Source organism: Muscardinus avellanarius (genome assembly GCF_963383645.1).
Source record: "Muscardinus avellanarius genome assembly, chromosome: 2".
NCBI classification, from domain to species: domain Eukaryota; kingdom Metazoa; phylum Chordata; class Mammalia; order Rodentia; family Gliridae; genus Muscardinus; species Muscardinus avellanarius.
Window position 1 is genome coordinate 39,087,683 of NC_137787.1, and position 19,596 is coordinate 39,107,278.

Consider the following 19,596-nt stretch of genomic DNA (forward strand, 5'->3'; position numbering starts at 1 on the left):
ATGATATTTCCAAGAACTTGATTTTAATGCATTTTTACTTTACTAAATATGAATCTCCAAAATCAAATGCATTTGTTTGATAAAATGTTGTCCCACCCATGCTTTGTGACCAAGTCATGGCTTCGGCTGGAGTCAGAGATACACAACCTTTTGCCAATTTGATTCTTAATATTATTAATTATTATATTTTCTTTACAATACTTTGCTAATAAAAACACTCACTGTCTAAACTAAGACCATCAATACTGAGTTATATGTTCTGGGCAAGGAAGCCAGCACCTTTGTGGCCATGCAGTACTGGTGATGGAATCTCTAGTGTGAGGTGGAGACTAGAAGCTTTGGATGCAGAGTATGACAAAACACTGCATCTTTGAGTCTTTTGAAAGAAATGGTCAGCATTGCTTTTCATGCCATGCCATTTTATGGCAAATGGGACCCAAGGAGAACAGTAAGGTGAAAGTGGTATTAGTATTACTAAGTGGTCATTAAAATCAGGCAACCCTGGGGCACATTGCTAAGCACTCTCATCTGTGGCCACAAAGTGAGACGGTATGGCCAGTCACCAGAGCAGGCCAAGGTGCACAACATTCCTGCCCTGGCTTTCATGTCCCATCTCCATGCTTTTACTTCTAAGAGCCTTTTTTTGCTCTTCAGCAATTCATTTAGAGGACTCTGTAGTTCACTGAAGTCTGCTTTGCTTTGTAGGTTACTGGCAGAGAGCTGGAGATGCTTAACTACTCTTTGATGGGTACAGGACAAGGCCAGCCCAGCTAGCTCCCTTGCCTCCTGTAGTTGGGATGAGTTTTCCACTTTAGAACTTGCTGCAGGATCAGGCTGGGCCTGAGACTTTTGATTTCTTCCCTTCCTTGCACCTCACCAGTTTTCCTTGGAAGCACCATCTTAATAAATCACTTGCATGGAGACCTTTATCTCAGGATGTGATTTTTATTCCAGATTATAGGTTCATGCCATTACTTAGCCTAATTGTCATTTGGTCACGCTGTGTGGATAGTAGGTTGAATAAGCACACCTTAAGTTTTATGCCTAGTCTTTTCAAAAAGCAAATACAATATGCTTTGATTGGACTAGTGTAGAAGGTTTTACCCTACTATTTCACTTTTAAAAACATTATTACTAGTGTTATTTTAAGCACTAGCTCTAGAGTTCATTGGATTGTGATAGATATTGTTCAGACTGAGTTAGGAACATTTAATATAGAGGGAAAGATGGAGACAGAGAGAGGGGGAGAAAGAGAAAGAGAAGAACACAAATAAGTTTAAGACAGAAACAGATATGGCAATTGAGGCCTTATGATTTCTACCAAGATTCACTTAAAGGAAAACTGTCCTTACTGAGTCTGAATGACGTTTTCGAATAGTTGGGTTGCTTAGCCCTACTCTATCTCCAGTGTCTGTCATGGAGGTAGTTGGTGGGTGTGGAGTGATAATTTCAGGAAGCAATAGGACTACTTCTCTATCAGGTCTAATTTTTTCCACATTTATTCCTCTTTATACATGTATCCCAAGTTTATCGTAGTGTTGACGTACCTTCACTTAGTAGACCTCCAGATGTGAAGTAAGCTGCTTGACAACTGTGTGTGAATCTTTATATTTTGACAGTGTGATTATGAATCCTAATCTTAAGCATTCTTTCACCCCTTGTAACAATACTAACTTAAAAATTAATCAGAGGCTTATGTGAGCACAAAAAGGCTTGTGATAGTATTTTAAAAGACTTAATATTACTGATGTCCACTGACCTAAGCAATTTTCATAAAATATGTACGGTGAGTCTTCCTTAATAGATAAACTATTCTCTAATTTATTTAAAAATCCAATGACCTACATATTCATATGTTCAGAAATCCCCATTCACTAACATTGTTTCTCCTCTGAGACCTTCCATCTGAGCAAATCTGTTAAATGAAGTAGAGGAAGCTTTGATCCAAACTAGGCTAAATCCAGTGGAATGGATGTGCTGCCACATGTGAACGGGAGCACTAGGATGGCAGAAAAGGGAGGTTAGTGTGATCCTCGCATCCTGTCTGGACCACGTTCCCAAACCTTGGTGGCACAGCTCAGGAAGCCTGCTTTCGCAAGGAGCCCGCAGTGAGAACTGGAATCATTTGAAAACGAGACTTTATGCCACAATTTTGTTACTGACGTATAGTATATTTTTCTCCCCCTAGCAGGTCATGCCATAACTCAGAAAGTTTCAGGTTCATCTTGTGTCTCAGGTTATTCTGCTAAGCCAGTTAAAAAGATGTCTTCAGTAGAAGCGCAGATGCATTTTGCAAAATGTGCTGGTATTTTATAGCAACAGCTTCTAATTTCGCTCCTTGCTCCTTCAGTTCAGTGCACAAGCCAGAGTTACTCCATTCCCCAGCCTTTTACAAAGGCCTTGTCTGAGAATGTTGTGTGCGCCCTGGTCTTACCTGATAGAGAGCAGGATTCTGAAAATCGTAGGGGAGCTTATTTGGTTGGAACTGTCCTAATTTGACTACTTTTTATTTTTTTATGAGACTTTGCACAAGATCTACAATTTACTCATCAAAGACACATCATTTGAAGAAACTTAAGACCAGGGTCATAAATACAATTTATGAAGTCACTCAGCAACTGGAGAATGTTTTCAGTGGATTGGAAAATTAGATTGAATGATATATTAGAAATGGCAGCAAGGTCAACAGCTAAAAGTGTAAATGTCTTGGTGTGAAATGACACAGCCTTTGAGTTTATACTTTATTGACTCAATGTTTACAGTACGTACATGTCTCGGGTTATTAAAATTAAAATGCCTAAGTAAGGAGTTGCTCAACATTATGTTTCAAAGAAGCACAGATAGAAAGAGATATGGAGTGACAAAATGGAAATCTTAGCAGCCAAAATTCTGGTTATCTGAGCTTAAGAATGTTCTGATACAGTTTGGGGAGGGGACTTATCTTTTAATTTCTTTGTTTGATTTGTACATAATAAACTACAGATAGGCAAAATTTAATTACACATGAAGTTTATATTTGTAGATAACTTGACCTTCAAGATATTCAGAATTCTTTTCTGAATCTCAGTCATCATTATTTTTTGGTGTCCAACAAAGGTACAGGTCCTGCACAAGTTATAGAGTAATTGAACACAATGTAAATCTAAGGGTCTGGACGCCATGGTCCAGTGAGCTGGTTATAAAATGACAAGGTAACCTGTGAGAAAAAGGAAGTCCACCCACAGAAAGATGGCTGTAAATATGAAATGTCGCAGATCAGGCATGAGCATGTTATTGAGTTCTGAAGTAAATAATATACTCTCTTTTGACTTCAGAACACTAAATTAATAAAGTAGGAAGAGATGGCCCTGCTTGCCTCATAAAATAAACAATCTTTCATTTCAGAATCACTGGCTTGAATTCATAGATTTAAGATTGTAATAATATTAATATTGCCCGAGATAGCAGCGTCTCACAGTTATTTGGTGGCTGTAGGGTGGCCCTTTAGGTAGCGGGCTCACTTTGGCTGCTCCTGGGCAAATAGATTGTTTACATTTTTTTTGTACTGGAGGTTGAACCTAGAGGTATCTTACCTCTGAGCTACATACCCAGCGCTGTTTTTTATTTTTTATTTTATTTTGAAACATGGTCTTGCTAAGTTGCTGAGGGACCTCACTAATTGCTAAGGCTAGCCTTGGACCTGTGATCCTTCTGCCTCAGTTTTCCAAGTACTGGGATTATAGGCTTATGCTACTATGCCTGGTAAAATATTGTTAATTATCACCTTTTTGTCAGTCTCAGCCAGAAGAAAAAAATGGATTGTTGAGGTCAAAGGGCTAATCTCTACAGACTGAAGGAAGCTGGCTTTGTTAATTTAGTGATTGTCAAACTGTACATCTCTACTCCCACTCCTAAATCCATCTGAAAGAGAAGCTTGTAGGTAGCAAAAATTGGGAAGATTCTCTTTTTCTACTTCCTGCACAATACTCAGACCAAAGAACCAGAAGAGGCAAACATGACAGCCTACTGTCCTTTTCATTCCTCTACCCCAGCCAGTGTGCAGTCCTTCAGAATCAGTCACTGCACTCAGAAATTTCAGGCTTTCCCACCTTTTACTAGAAAAGAAAAGAGACCCTTTCAGTGATGGTTTTCTAATTTTTTTTGTTTTTTTTTCTCCCACTATTCTCTAAAAGGAATTCTTGACTCATTTCACATAGACAAGGGGGCTGTATTCAGTAGACATTCTTTCACCTGCACTAAGGATGTTTCAGTAGAAACTTGCAGTTTTAGTCTGAAGGTCTACCATTGTATTATTTGACTAGTCTTTTCAAACCCTGGGTGATGTTTTACATATATATAAAAACTTATATATGTATAAAAATTACATACATATAATTTTTTTTGTGGAACTGGGGATTGAACCAAGGGGCTTCTACCTCCAAGCTACACCCCAGCCTTATTTTTTATTCTTTATTTTTGAAACAGGATCTTACTAAATTGCCAAAGGCCTCACCAAGTAGCTGAGGCTGTCCTCAAACCTCGATCCTATTGTCTCAGCCTCCCAAGTACTGGGATTACAATCATGCGCTACTGTCCCAGGCTCATACATTCATTTAATAAATATTAAGTATTCAGAGACTGTGCTAAATCACTATAAAGATGGCTAACATTTTTTTAACTCTTAGGATGTTTTCTGTGCTCATATAATCTCTGTAGAAAACCCTATGAGGGTTCTGAGGAAAGTAGAATTATCTTACTTTTATTGGCAAAGAGATTATTTGAGTATTGCCCAATTATAGTCCACTTTTGAACCTTTCACGTCTGAATTCTGAGATCATATTCATAACTACTTAATTCTCAATCTCCTTTGCTATCACTGAGTGGTAGGTGAAAGACATAATCCTCTCTCCAAGGTGGCACAAGTGGTAAACAGACTTTGAAAGCAGTAATCCTGGGTGGTACAATAAAGACAATGGTGTATCCTATGTGCATTGCAAGAACAGGTGTTTTTGACCCTGGAGAAGATTGAAGTTAATGTATAAACATTTCAGCAGGAAATAATAATATTTTTATAACTATTTCAGAATAGAGTCAGCTCATCTATGAATAGAATACTTTCATATATCTAAAGGCATCTGATATATTTAAGATATAAATATTCAATAAATATATTTTTTGTTTTGCTTTGTTTTTGGAAAGTAATATTTTTGCCAATGTTTTGACAAAGTAGCCAAAGCTAGTAAATTTTTTGGGCAGGTCGCCAACAGTTGTTTCACAAAATACTCATGGAAACTAGGATTAACCAGGGCCCAGAACTTCGTGAATGAAAGTCGTGGTGCCAGGTACTTAAGGTGTGAGTAGAAACCATGTATGTTCCCAGAGCTGAGAACACCACGGGTAAAGTGTTTCCAAAAGGCGCTTATTCCATTCTCTATTTGATTTTGCAATTTAGTGCTAAAGTGTTAGGAAGATTTTGACTCAGCTTGCTCATAGCCCCCATTTTAGTACCTAACACTTCCTAAATGCAAGAAGGAGGAAAATGGGATGGGACCCTGTACCTAATTGTGTCTATTCGATTAGGTGGGTTAAAAGTAGTAAACTTGCTAGGAATCGGGTTTGGGATAAGTTCCTCCATTGTAGGAGCTCAAGTGTGACTTGGCCAAGGGCATTGCATTGAAGGAACACAGACTGTTTTGGCTTCTGGAAAGTTCTGCCATCCCCATTTCACTTTGTGTTGCATGCTTTCCATGTTCTGGTAATGTCAGCTGCCACGTGGGTAGTTTCATTGCATGTGCTGGTCTTTGAGATGTGTTTCATTTAATAAGTTGCAGATTTGGGGTACATAGAACATTTATTCTAAAAAGAGTTTGTACGACCCCAAATTTCAGATCCAGTCATTGTTTCAGTAGGCTAAGTGAAGAGATCATGAGTATAATGTAAATCAGACTTTTAATATGTAGCCAGCCAGGCAGGGTATACTACTGGCTGTTGAGCCAAGATTGGACTTCCACCCACAGAAACATAAAAAATCAGTATAAAGTGCCTTGTTAAGAACCTTGTATTCCTGTCCATCACCAACTGGCCACTCAGGGCAAAGTGTGTAGAGTCTGCTGCCAAGTATTTTATATGATGGAAAGAAAAAGGTTTTTGTGGTGACACAGTGTAAAAGATGATATGTATCATAAATTGTGATTCAGAATCAGCCCTTTTGTGCCAGCTCAGAAAAAGTGCACAACCCCCCCCACACACACAATACAAATATACACCTAATCTTTTAGTGCCTTGAAAAATACGTATCTACAGTAACATGTGTTGGCAAATGTCATTTTATATATATACATTTATATTTGCAAAGAACATTAATTCCCTTCAGATATTCAATTCTATCTACCCATCCAACAAAAGTGCCACTTGCATAGGCTGTCTTTCTTAATAAAGAAATATTGTAATAAAAGAGAGGTTTTATTAAACTAATGCAATAAAGACACTTTCTTTGAGGATTTAACACATCATTTTTAATAATAAAAATCAAATTGTCATTGTTGTGCCCTGTATACCTTTTATTCAAATCAGACTAAGTATCCTGGCTTCATGGTTAAGCAGTGCTCTGGGGGGCGGGGGCGGGGTGAGTATTTTTAGCATGCCACAAATGAATTTCAGCAGTCAGATTCATAGCGGGGTTGTAGATTATGAATAGGGGACCCAAGGAAACCTCTTTATATTCACAGATAGTGGGGAAAATGCCTTGGGAGCATCCAGAAGGAAATGGGAGTGGAGATGAGGAGGGCAAAGGGTTTCTGATGGTAGAATGGCAGCAGGCTCCCCTGCTCTGCCTGAGGCTCACGGTTTCCACTAACTCCGAACTGAAAGGGTTCACTGCGTGGAGTCGATCAGGCTGGGCATTGGTATTACCTGACTTCTTAAGAGGACTCCTGTTTTTAAAAAGGGATAGTGAAATATCAGGAATGTGTATGTGTAGTGGGGGCTTGCTTGTTCTTTCTCTTTCTTCATTTTCTTCCCTGTAAGACAAGATGTGATAGGCTGGTCATACTCAAGATGGAGGGTCTGTCCAAGGGAGTGCCAAAGCCCCTTCTACCTCTGACCTTCTTTAACCCTAATCTGTAAAATGGGACTAAATTGGTTTTTTTTTTAAATACTTTTTAAGCTTTTTAGGTTGTTTAAAGCAATATGTAATTATGAACTAAAATATATTTTAGACTGCTATGTAAAAATTTTTGAATCATATATCTCTAAAGAGATGTAACTTGATTTTTGAAGAGGACTGCCATTAAAAACCTTCTATAATTTATTCACACATCCCAGAATTAGTTGTTAAAATATGTTATGAGAGGATAGGGTTTATTTTATCTAAAATTACTAGTCTAATGTTCCTAAAGAAATGCTAAGTGTATGATTTTACTTTTAGCCTGACACTGAGCAGCACAGATAAGCTATCTTTAGGGCTTATATGACATTCTAATATCTACCTTTATTCAGATTGGAACCCAACACTTTTAGACTATTTGCTCTGTATGATATGTGAGTATTTTTTGATCGAGTTGCCTCAAAGGTGTGTGTTATAATAAATAAGTGAACATTGCAAGTTACCCTTTTTTTTTTTTACTTCCCATTTCAACAACCGCAAACAGAAATTTAATTTATAGACATGAACACAATCTCCAGCTAGTTTGATCCTTTTTCCAAAGAGAAACAATGAGGTTTGGCTAGGCCACTTTCTTCAGTACACACCTGGTGTATATCACTTTAAAAAATAAATTATGCCTCATTAAATTACAATTAAGTGGAATCATGATCATTTGTTTTTCTGGAAGGAAGATGTTTTGCATATTGAAAGCCTAATTTGTTGCAGGTGACAAAAAGGCTGAACAGATTATCTAATATCACTTCATTTTGGGGGGTAATGTTTGCTAGTTAGCTTGTACATACTCCAGTAGTTCAGAATTTTATTAGTGAGGACTATCATTTTCACTTCTGAATACCATTTTACTGGGTTTTGTACTTTTTTTAGCTTTAAAAGAAACAGAAACTTCTCTATATATTCTGGAGAAGGCATGCATTTTTTTCCCTCACATGTTCTCTTGTCTCTTGCTGCCAGTTCCTCCCCTGCTCCTTGGCTTGGTCTCGCCATGACCTCTCCACCATGCACTCACTGCGTTACAGTCACAGCTCAGTTTTGTCTCTCCTCTTCCAAAAAAGCTTTCCCAGAGACCTGAGTCGGCAGTGCTTCCTCTCATCTTTGTACATAGATAGTCTTCACTGTATTTTGCAGTTATTCTACTTGTCATCATTTACACTGTGCATCTATTAAACTTTCTTCCCACCATGGGGTAAACTCTTTGGGAGCAGTATCTTTTTTTTGGGGGGGGGTCTAGGGGTGGAACCCAGGGGAATTAGACCTCTGAGCTATACCTCCTGCCCTATTTTTTATTCTTTATTTTGAAACCGGGTCTCACTGAGTTTCAGAGGGCCTCACTAAGTAGCTGAGGCTGTCCAGGAACCACGATCCTCCGGTCTCAGCCTCCCGAATGCTGGGATTACAAGCATGTACCACCACGCCTGGCTGAATCATTTTTTTTTTTAATCTTATTCTTCTCTGAACTTTTTGCTGAGTAGAAATAAGAAGTGAATTAATGGAGTATCTAGCTTCTAATGAGACTAAGTATATATATTGAATTAAGGGGTTTCTTAGGTCATCAATGGGAGATACTGGGTTTAGGGTCTTCCTGGATTTCAGTGAGATATAGTACGCTATATCCTGGAGAGGAACCAAAAGTTTGAGAACCATAAAGAAAGGGTATCTGTTAAAATCCAGCCAGTAATGACTTAGTTGTTGCTGTCAGCTATGGAGGACCCTGAGGGGGCGGCAGTCTCAGAGGGGCTTAGGCTCAGTTCTCCTAAAACCTGATCTAGGTATGGTTGCATTTTCTTAATGACTCTCTTACAGGATTGAAGGCCTATCAGACATATTTTATCAGCCATTCCAGAGAGGGTAACACGGGCTAATACAGAAAATTGGAAGTAAATTTTACAGAGCCAGTCATAGTAATGGTTCCCCAAATTTTCAGATTATCAGCATATATTATGCACACTAATAATTTGGGACAAACTATAATATAAATTGCTGAAGAGGTCTGGAAGTTGAACGCTTATCGACAGAGAGCAGAGATCCAGAAGTTGTAAGGCCATTTAATTTGTTACAAAGAAAGATTAATTTTAAAATACTAGAAAAATAACACAAAATTTTCATTTAAACATTTTTAAATGAACTCAAATTCTTTGTGTGTGAAGATGGCCTATGTTAGCAAGTAAGCTATATTTCATTATCTTGTTATATCTCTTTTTGTACTTTGAATTATTTTGGTTTAATGACTTTTCTGCCAGATTCATATTCTTTGCTGGTGCTGGAAATTATAGCAAAGCTTGTCAAATCCTCTTATTGATAGATGAGAGAAAAGGTCAATTTGAGGTTCTCTTTGCCTTGCTCCCTCCTTTTTCCATGACTGGTATCCCAAAAATGATTTTGGAGGGTATCTCTACCTTGTGCAAACATTCCTTCTGCCCTCACAGTCAACATATTTCGTGGTCTTACATAGCCTCCGCTAACACCATGGAAGAAATTATTACGACTCCCTGGAGAAGGCTCTGTTGCCTACAATGAAGAAAATACTTAACGATCATTTTACTCAATACTTGCAATATGTTTTAATATGATTACTGATATGAAAGTTTAATAAGCAATATCCTAGTTAATTTATTAATTCCCCTCCATTTGCACATTCTCAATATTCATGACCTTTCTATTCATAAAAGTACAGCTATTTTTCTGGTGCCCAGGTGCCAGGCCACATTTTCTGTGTTTGAGGCTTCATGATGGTAATGTCCAAGTGACACCTCTTGTCTGGCTGGTTGATAATTAAAATGCCAGATGACATAGTGGCAAGGGCTTTAGAAATATTTATGTGAGATAAATTATTAATTTATGGTCTAGTCCAGACAGCTTCAATATGATAACATTTACTTATCTTGATAATTAGATGAGGTGATTTGTGGTATATGTGAGTTCTGCTGTAGATTTTCTTGTGACCTCCCCCCCCACCAACCCCAGATGATTTTCAACTAAGTAAATTTACTTCACATAAATGAGCCTGCAGAGTTTGGGCTACATTATTTTTAAATCCTAGTGTAAAATAGTTAAAAGCACACCAACAATCACAACAAAAAAACTGAACAAAAATAAATAAAAGCTCTTATGCCCACCAGTTAGCCAGGTGTTATTAAAAATGTCTGAGGTAAAAAAAAAAAAGAAGTCACTTTGGGACCACAGCTACACAAATTAAGAGTTTAAGGAATGATTTGGAACAGTGTTCTAATTCTCTGGAGATGCTATATGGAGGCGGTGCTGGTCACCTTGTGAGCCTGAGACTTTATGTGCAATTGGGCATATGAACCAGAGGCAGCAGTGTATCCACCAGCCACATAAGTACAAATATGATTTCTTTTCACTTTGGATATGGGGCAGATGGGCAGTTTTTCCCAATAGTGTTTTTCCTGCATTTTCCTCAGAGATGGGTTAATTTTCCTATAAATTCCAACATGTAAAAAAAATTTTAGGGGAAGGATCTATACAGTTTCAAAGAGAAAAAATAGAGGAAACTCAAATAAAATATCATATGCTTTCTTAATTTTTTAAAGTTTTTGGTGATACTGGGGATGGAACCCTTCTACCATTGGGCTACACTACCAGACCTATTTTATATTTTATTTGGAAACAGGGTCTCTTAAGCCAGCGAGGCTGGCTTTGAACCTGCGTGATCCTTCTGTCTCCGCCTCCCAAGTGCTGGGATTACAAGCGTGCTCCACCACGCCCGGCTACTATATGCTTTTGAATGATTTTCTTTTAATTGATGTGGCACCAAAAACTTATAATTTTGAGCGGTGGTCCATTATAACAGTCAATTTTTTGTTTTTACTATTTTGTATGCAAAATCTTTGCTGTAATACATTTCATAACCTGTGAAAGTAATTTCATAAGGGAAGAATAAGTGAAACCTTGCCTTTGAGATTTGTGGAGTTAAAATCAAAATGAACATATCCATGTCGACCTTAAAACTCCTTCAAATTTTAGAATTTGATGATTTTTAAAACGATAAAAGTTCTGAAGAGAGGTGAGGAGAGAGGAAGAAGTTCAACTCATTCTTTTAATGCATACTCAACATTGAAAGAAGTTCAGAAAATAGTAATATTAGTGTCTTACTGATATTGGAAATTGTTAATGATTTAAAAACCTACTTCCCTCTTGCTTCTCTACAAATTAATTTGGAGAATTTTTATCTTGAAGCAAATCCATTATGAATATTTCAGGTGCAAGTAGATATCTCAGTGCAAGTGTAAAGTAAGATAACTTATGGCAGACTGACTTAATTTCAGAAAGATCAATTCATAGATTTCATAACATTTTCTGAAAGACAAATGTCTCACTTGTTGCTTCTGAAAGCATGACAAGAAAGCTAGATTTTCTACCTTGCTCTTTTCTTGAGTATGTGTGAATATACACACATACGTGCCTGTTCTCTAGCCTTATTCATGAATGCATTTTCTTAAGTATTAATTAGAATTTCTCTAATCAAACTAACACTCAAGTTGCAGAACTATCAGATGGCACACTGCTGGTAGTTTCCTTACAGTATAATTGTCTTATGTGGTATTTTGAGTAGTGATTACTTCTTTGAAATGATGATAATAGTGTGATGCACATTCCTATAAGTGGTATTTCCTTAGTGTGTTATAATGCATGGATTTATTGTGAAATGTCTACCTTACCCTGAAGATTTCTGGCCAACCAGAGATTGTATATTCTTCTTGCATCCAGTGCCCTTTAAAATTAATCCATGTATTAGAAATCTGATAGTGTTGCCTTTGCATTAATCCACCTCAGTAGACACATCTTTGGCATGAGTACTATTTCTGCAGTTCATAGAAGTGACTTTTCATGATCTGGGGTTGCCACATCTGTTCTAAGATGTAGGATTAACATGGCATCTCATCCTGGGGGACAGTCCTAACCCTGATCTCATATTGCCCTGGTGGATGGCTCTTAGCTAGGAATATAAAATGAAACCTCTGTGTAATAACCCAACAAGTGTGCAGAATGGAAGTGGATCTGCATCTGTCTCCTATACTTCAGTGTTTCAATTTAGGACTCCTGCTCTGGAGCCCATGTTGCTTTAGTCTCGGAAACATTTTACTTTTCTTTGTGGATTCTCTGTCATTAGAGTATATGAAAACACTAATTACCTATTGAAAGCTTGCTATATGAAAGAGTCACACAGTCAGAAAGTATGGGAGCCTATCATGGCATTCTGTACACACTCTAGTTAAAGTGTATTCTGACTTCTCATTGGATGTGGCCACATTTTTATTGCCATAATAGTGGGATTAGAGCTTCCCCAGTGAGGACGTCCCATAAAAAGGTTTGGGTGCCCTCTAGTACATATGCAAGAATAACTGTTGTTATGTTTGTGGATTGGGACATTACTAGAGGGTTAACTTAAGTTATAGCCATTTGCTTTTTCTCTGCCATAAGAAATGTCTATATTGAAAATAGTGGCCGGTCACACAGAAATTCAGCCAAAAAACAATTTTTTTTAAGCAATGTAAATCTCCCATGCTGTTTAAATGTCGGAACTAAATTTACCAAACTTGGCAGATTTGTAAAGCTGAGCAGGACTGCCAAGTGTTCCCAGTTTCAAGCAGAGAGAGTTCTAACAGTTCCTGAAATACTTGTAGGAGGCACCTGGTGGTAATTGCAGCTTCACAATTTTTCCCAAGTGCCTACCTTGCTAGGTGGCATCTCTGTATACTGATGATTATTATAGGCCTGATAATGTGTCAGAATAGAATGGTCTTAAAATAAGGCACGGCCCCCAGAAGGTGAGCATGTTCTCACAAAGTGTTTCTGCTGTAGAATCCTAGGGATTTAGTGAGATTTCTGACATCACCAAATAACGGGGAGTGGGGTGGAAGACAGAAACCACATGCATATATCTGTAGATATGACCTGGCCTGTTTTTTCCTCCCCATTTAATCAGGGATTGTTGTCTGAGATTCTGCGTAAGGAAGAAGATCCTAGGACAGCCTCTCAGTCTCTTCTAGTAAACCTGAGGGCCATGCAGAATTTCCTTAACCTGCCAGAAGTGGAGCGGGATCGCATTTACCAGGACGAACGAGAGCGGAGCATGAACCCCAACGTGAGCATGGTCTCCTCGGCCTCTAGCAGCCCCAGCTCCTCCCGAACCCCACAGGTGAGATATTTCTCCTCTCACTCTTTCCTTAGAAATACTTTGTTTCCCTGATATGCGTTCCCTTAAAAACTAAGAGACATAATTCAAGAATATCTTCATCTACCGAATATGTTGGATGAAGGGTATGCTTACCATAAAACAGTGATTGATAACCCTGTACTCTTTGGTCTGCCACTGCTTGCCCCTTCACGTGCGGTGTGTGTGTGTGGGGGTGGGCAGACGTGGGCTCAGGGTGTCTGGATACAGCTGCTCAGTTGAGGAATAATGCATTAGGAGTTTGCGTGGAAGCTCCATGCGTGTAGCCTGTTGTTTTCCCTTACACTGTAGGTCTATTTGGCCGTGGTAGGGGGTGGTTAGAGGCAGGGCACAGAAAATAGTCCAAGGTCTGCTTTATGTAGTGCAGAAATGACAAAATAGGGAAAACTTTGTGTAAAGAAAACACAGAAATGCAGTAGCTTGGCTAGAATGACTATCCCCAGCCCCACCCCATGAGTCCCCAGGAAGAGCTAGCAGGCCTTCAGTATTTTCCTCCCTACCATGATGATCTGGTGGCTTGGATCCTTCCTTTCTCACGCCTGTTGAGTATTCTGCTTTTAGACCCTCCTGCAGATGTATATCTGGTAATAGAGCATGCTTTAAAACTCCTGACTGAAGGATCAGGGACTCTCTAAGACAGTCAGGGTCACTTCCAGTTCAGACCCGAGCCTACTCTGTTTCCTCCAAAGGTTTATTGTAACCATCCACTATTGTTAGGATGGATTACAAGTTCTGTCTGAGTGATAGTTTTTAAAAGCCAATATTAAACAGGTAAATATTTGTGCAAAACTGAGAACTGGGTGTTCCAAAACCAAAGACTATTTTTGCTCAGATACTATAGGTTTCTTGCTTTTTTTTTTTTAATGAGTTGTTTTCTGATAAAGTCTAAGGAGCTGGTTACACACAAAATCAGAATTTTATTCTTGTAGAAATATTTGAATTTATCCAAGCATATCAATTTTTTCATATATCTTGGCTCTTTATATTTTGCACTCTGCTACATATTTTTAATTGAAGACCACTTTCTATCATGCACTGCCAAATTGTGTGACTTACACTTTACTCTTTAGTAAATTATGAGTTTTAGTTACTGTTAAACCAAAAATAAGTCTCTTTACTATTTACTTTGGATGAGTGTAACCAAGTCTTTTTATTTTTTTAAAAATTTGGGGGCTATTTGAGCTATTAAGTTAGGTTGTTAATTTGCACTAATATTTACTTCTGTTATACTCACCAGTATTTTTTGCCACTTTTAAAGCCCATTAAACTATTACTGAAAAGCCCAGCCGTGCTTGATGTCCATTTAATAAGGCAGCTCTTCTCCAAAAGTTACTTCTACTCATTAAGAAACAACTCAGCTCTCTGTGTTTAATTTTTAGCTTTATAATTTTTTTTTAACAAAATTCGCTCTTTCCGAAGAATTCTCACATTTCCGAAGAATTCATAGCTTTCTGAGCCTGACTGACTTACAGAGTCACGTGATTCGGGGCAGTGTTTTTGTGTTGTTCTTATGTGTTCTTCTGTTGGTGCAGCATAGTCTTGCATCACAAGGCGGTTCAGAGTGACAGAGAGTGACGGGCAAGCACACAGCACTCGGTGGCTTCCCCAGCTCACTCCCGCTTAGTTTGTTTTCTAACAGAATCCCGTCCTGAAATTCCTAGATAAAGCTATCCTTTGTAAGTACAGGAAAGTGATCACCTAATTTCACAGTTTTGAGATTTCCAAAAATAAATATGAAATATTAAAATGTACTTTTGAGAGTATAGTCATGGCACAGCGAGTACGTTCTTTGCAATTTTCCTAATTATCTGTTGGTTAAAGATTGAGAAAGAGAAAATTATTAACGCCTTTAAAAACATCCCATGAATACCTATTTGCTCAAAATTCTTAACTGGCATATCTCAGTCATAAAGGCCTATTGAACAGTGAAGCTTTCATTGTGAGAATACATGTGTGTGGGGGACCAACTGACCCACTGACCCACAGGCCCACCGACAGACTGGGGTTGGAGTCAGCAGCGTCACACGCTCAGGCAGCCTCACATAGATTATTTTCCAAACTCCAGCAGCATTTTATTAATAGTTTAACAATAAATTGAAGAAACTTTACGTTTGATATGAAACCTCTGGAGTCTCTTCTCATCCTTCTTCAAGTGGCCAGCATTCCTCAGTACACTCAATAATAGAACAACCATATAAGGATAAGAATGATCCTGTTAAGTGCTCATTGTCTATCAAGTATTGACTAATTTGCATGATTTTGATTATCGCTGTTTTGTGGTGCTGTCCCCATTTTATACATGAGGAAACAGGCTGATATGATTCAGTAACTCTTCTGAGGTCATGTGGTTGAGCAGTAAAGCTGAGAGTTAAATACTAGTTATTCTAATTCCAGAACCCCTGGCAGGGGTTCAGTCCTTTGAGTTCTAGAGAAGATTTGACCAGTGAAGTAAGAGGAGATAGTTGGCAAAGCTATTGAAAAAAAAAAGAGGTCCCTTGAAAAAATTACAGGGAATTGGATTACTATGGAAAGCTCTCACACTGGCAGAAAAGAAGATACCTACGAACACAGAACCCGTATGAACTGGAGGTGTTGGAAGCGGTGTAGCATGAGGTCCTCAGCCCATGCTTTGGAGTCTGAAAGATCTGAGTTCAGGTTACCATTTCTTCACTTGTAGCTTCATGTCCCTTGGCAAGTTAAAAACCCTCTACTATTTCAGTTCTTCATATTAAAGGTCAAAAGCATGATTCCTAACTTATTGGATTTTTAACAAGAATAAATGAGACAACAAAAGTTAAACCATTTTCTAGCGTGTTTACCACATAACAAGAATCCCATAAATGATGTTTACTGTTAGGGCAGTAATTAGAAAATAATGTAAGACAGGGAAGTCAGAGGGAAATGGCAAAAGTCACTGAGTGCTCTTAGCAACAAAACTTCCTCAGAAACATGGAGCATTAGGTGCAGCCTTGAGACGCCCTAGTGAATGATCACCTAGTGTCAGGACTGCACACTCCATCTTCCTCCAGACCTGCACACTGTTCCAACTAGCAGAGAGGAGGTTCAGGGCACACATAGAGGGAAAGTTGTGATTTGGTGACAACTCCCTTGGATGAGTAGAGACCAAAAGAAAAAAATTCCGTTTATGAAGTCCCTTCAGCTAGCCATGTTCCTGTGCCCAGGGATTTGGTCTGATGTGTCTTGAAGTCCTGCTGGAGGGGTTTCTCTGAAACCTACCCAGACCCCCTCTCTAGAAACCAGTGAAACATTTCAGGGACCAGACTAAGCAAATCCTCGGATGGTCTTTTGGATCAAGTGGACTCTAATGTTTTAGGGTTTTCCTAACTCCAAGAAGTACAGACACCTTCTACATTGTCCTTCATTCGTCTCTGAAGCTGATGGGAAATCATTCAATTAAAACGAGCACGGCAGAATACATAAAACCACAATATGAGTTTAAGAAAATGAAAACGGCACATCAAAGGCATTCTGAAGCCTAGTTTTATGAAATGAAATTTTGTTTCATTTCCACTGATTTCCTAGGTGAAATTAGGTGACTGTCTGGGTAGCATAATGATGATAATGATGGGAAACCATACATACTCAAATAACATACGTAAAGCTTTAATAAAGAATGAGAGGGACTCCAGGGAGTGCATTAAATTGAGTAATAATTTATTATTTAGAGACCTCTACCCATTTACTCATTTTTTCTGGGAGATTGGCTCTTCCTGCAAGGTGTGCCTTTTTTAGAAAGAAAAAGGTGTGCTTGTGTTCTGCATGTTTGTTTTGCAGTTAGATGACTGCAGATAGTTTGGTGTCCAGGGTAGCCATCCTACCTGTGAACCATGTAGGATACCGTAAGGGAAAGAACAGGGTTGACAGGATTCTGCGTGTCCTATAGGAATGCACTGCAATTATTTCCAATCACAATTAACCTGATTAGAATAATGGACAGGAAGTGTCCCTCTGTAGCTAATGCAGTTTGGCATCAGCTGACTGAAATCCTTTGATAATTTCTGCACAGATGGCGGGGCTGAATGCAGCACTTCTTAAATTATTATTTTCATGGTCTCTTGGTAGGCCAAAACCTCGACACCGACAACAGACCTCCCTATTAAGGTGGACGGCGCCAACGTCAACATCACAGCTGCCATTTATGACGAGATCCAACAGGAGATGAAAAGGGCCAAGGTGTCCCAAGCCCTGTTTGCCAAAGTGGCTGCAAATAAAAGTCAGGTGAGTGGTCTTTAAAAGACCAAAATCGGGGGCTGAAATTAGACCTTTCTCCTCCTCCCTCCAATAAAAATACATCTGTTCCTATAATAATAATAACAATAATAATCCCCAGGGACCCTGTCACGTTATGCCGTTTGCTCCAGGTTTGCTTCTGCTCCCATATGAGTTCAAAATAGGGAGGGAGCCAAATCCCAGCCTTTTTCTTTAAATTTTTTTTTTTTTTTTTTTTTTTTTTTTTAAAGAATCAGCCTTAAATGATTTCTTCCCTTCTTCTAAACACTGCTGGGTGTATTTTGTTTTGTTTTGTTTCTCTTTATTCCATCTTTCTGATTTTAGCAGTTTCTACTTTCTTTTCTGGCTTTTTTTTTGGGGGGGGGAGGGGAGTATGTAAACAAAACCTGGAATGTACATCCCAGCACCTTCTTTCTGGAGAAGGAGTTTAGCCAGGTCTCATCACCTTTTTTATTCCCACTAGGAAAGGGCTGACTTGACTATAATAACTGTTTTTCCCAGCCCCAGAGACACCTTACGATTGTCAGGTGTTTCTTTTATGTACAGAATACAGTTGTTTTTCCAGGAGAAAACACACGTGGGGGATCCAGAGTAAGTGCTAAAATCTTTTAACAGAAAAACATAGAAGCTTACCCAGTAACATTTTGCAGAGCGTCGGGGTTGTGGGGAATGCGATGCTCAGGGGAAACAAGCAGACAGATGCTTAGGGTTTTTTTTTCTTTCTTTTTTTTTTTTTTCTGAAAGCAGCAACAGTTGATGGGATCTACTATCTGCTTCAGCTTGCTTAAAGGGACAACTACTGCCTGTTTGTAAAATCCTAGGTTTGTTTGAGGTGCTCACTTATTGTTCCTAAGATAAACGGTTACTGGATGGCAGACAGAGTAACAGAAGTTAAAGGGTAATTTTGAGAGCCCTTTGATTTCGAACCTGATTTCCTCTGTGGCTTTGCATGACAAATGTTTTCATCCCTACATATGTAAATGGTGAAATGGTTCATCATCTTCCAAGCAGATCTTCTGGTGTGTGCTGAAAGTTACTGAATATCGTATCTATATTAAGCAAGATGGTTTTCAATCAGTATTAAAATTCTAAAATGGCTAATATTATATTTAGACTAATTATATTGTCTTGGAGCTAGCCCTTTTTTAACCTGCAGTTTTGCAGTAACCTGACTTATTTTCGAATATTAGTAAAAGGAGAGGGGAAGAGTATGAAGACACTGAAGGAGATTGCAATGTTTGTTTCCCTTTCCAGTTTCAGTGTAGTCATTTTTTCCAGATTACTGACTTCATCAATGAAATCAGTGAAAATACAGCTTGCTAAGATATGATGTCCAACGATAGTATGAAATACATGAAAAGAAAATACCATAGAGCCTTCTTAAACTGTTAAATGCATAAAATCCCATGTACCACATGGCAAAATATAATGAGAGTTGGAGCTGTTAAATGAATAAAGCTGTTAAATGCATAATGCCACTTGGCAAAACTACTGTGCATTTAATGGTTTTCCACTGTGTAATAAAGGACATATGTGGTGAATGTGCAGTGAGTATAAAAGCTGCACAATTGATTTTGCAAACCTGCCTCTTAGTCGTCACTTAACGTAAATATCAAAGTTTCACCCAGTCCTTCTTTTATAAGCCTCGTTCAAGAAAAACTGAAGACCACAGTCTGAGAACTTTATTCAGATTTCCTGTAATCTTTCTGTTGACTTGGCACGATGGCTTTTGGAATTAACGATGTCTCTAGTCTCCTGAAAATAATTCAGGTCGCTGATTGAAAGCCGTGTATGCCAATTGGCAGAAACATATTTTTGATGTCTCTCAGAGAAATCAGTACCTCTGATTTTGTAGAACCTGGAGGAAAAGATAGTTGGAGATTAATAATAAGCTGAAATATGGGAGCCTTGGAGATTAGATGCTTTGACATTTTTCTTTTTTCTTTGGGACAATGGTTTCATTTACATATAGTAGGGGCTTATTGTAAATAGCTTACTAGATAAGGAA

The 19,596-nt window shown here is 38.4% G+C and overlaps 1 protein-coding gene across 2 annotated transcripts in view; it reads left to right on the forward strand.

Annotated features, from left to right (window-relative positions):
• Positions 1 to 19,596, forward strand: part of SATB2 (SATB homeobox 2) — a gene marked incomplete at its 5' end in the record, with an annotated part of 179,088 nt that overhangs the window by 110,859 nt on the left and 48,633 nt on the right. For both annotated transcript variants that reach the window (XM_080719979.1, XM_080719978.1), the window contains 2 exons: positions 13,089 to 13,301; positions 17,421 to 17,576. In XM_080719979.1, coding sequence (XP_080576105.1) covers positions 13,089 to 13,301; positions 17,421 to 17,576 — 369 coding nt within the window. The remainder of the gene's footprint in view (positions 1 to 13,088; positions 13,302 to 17,420; positions 17,577 to 19,596) is intronic.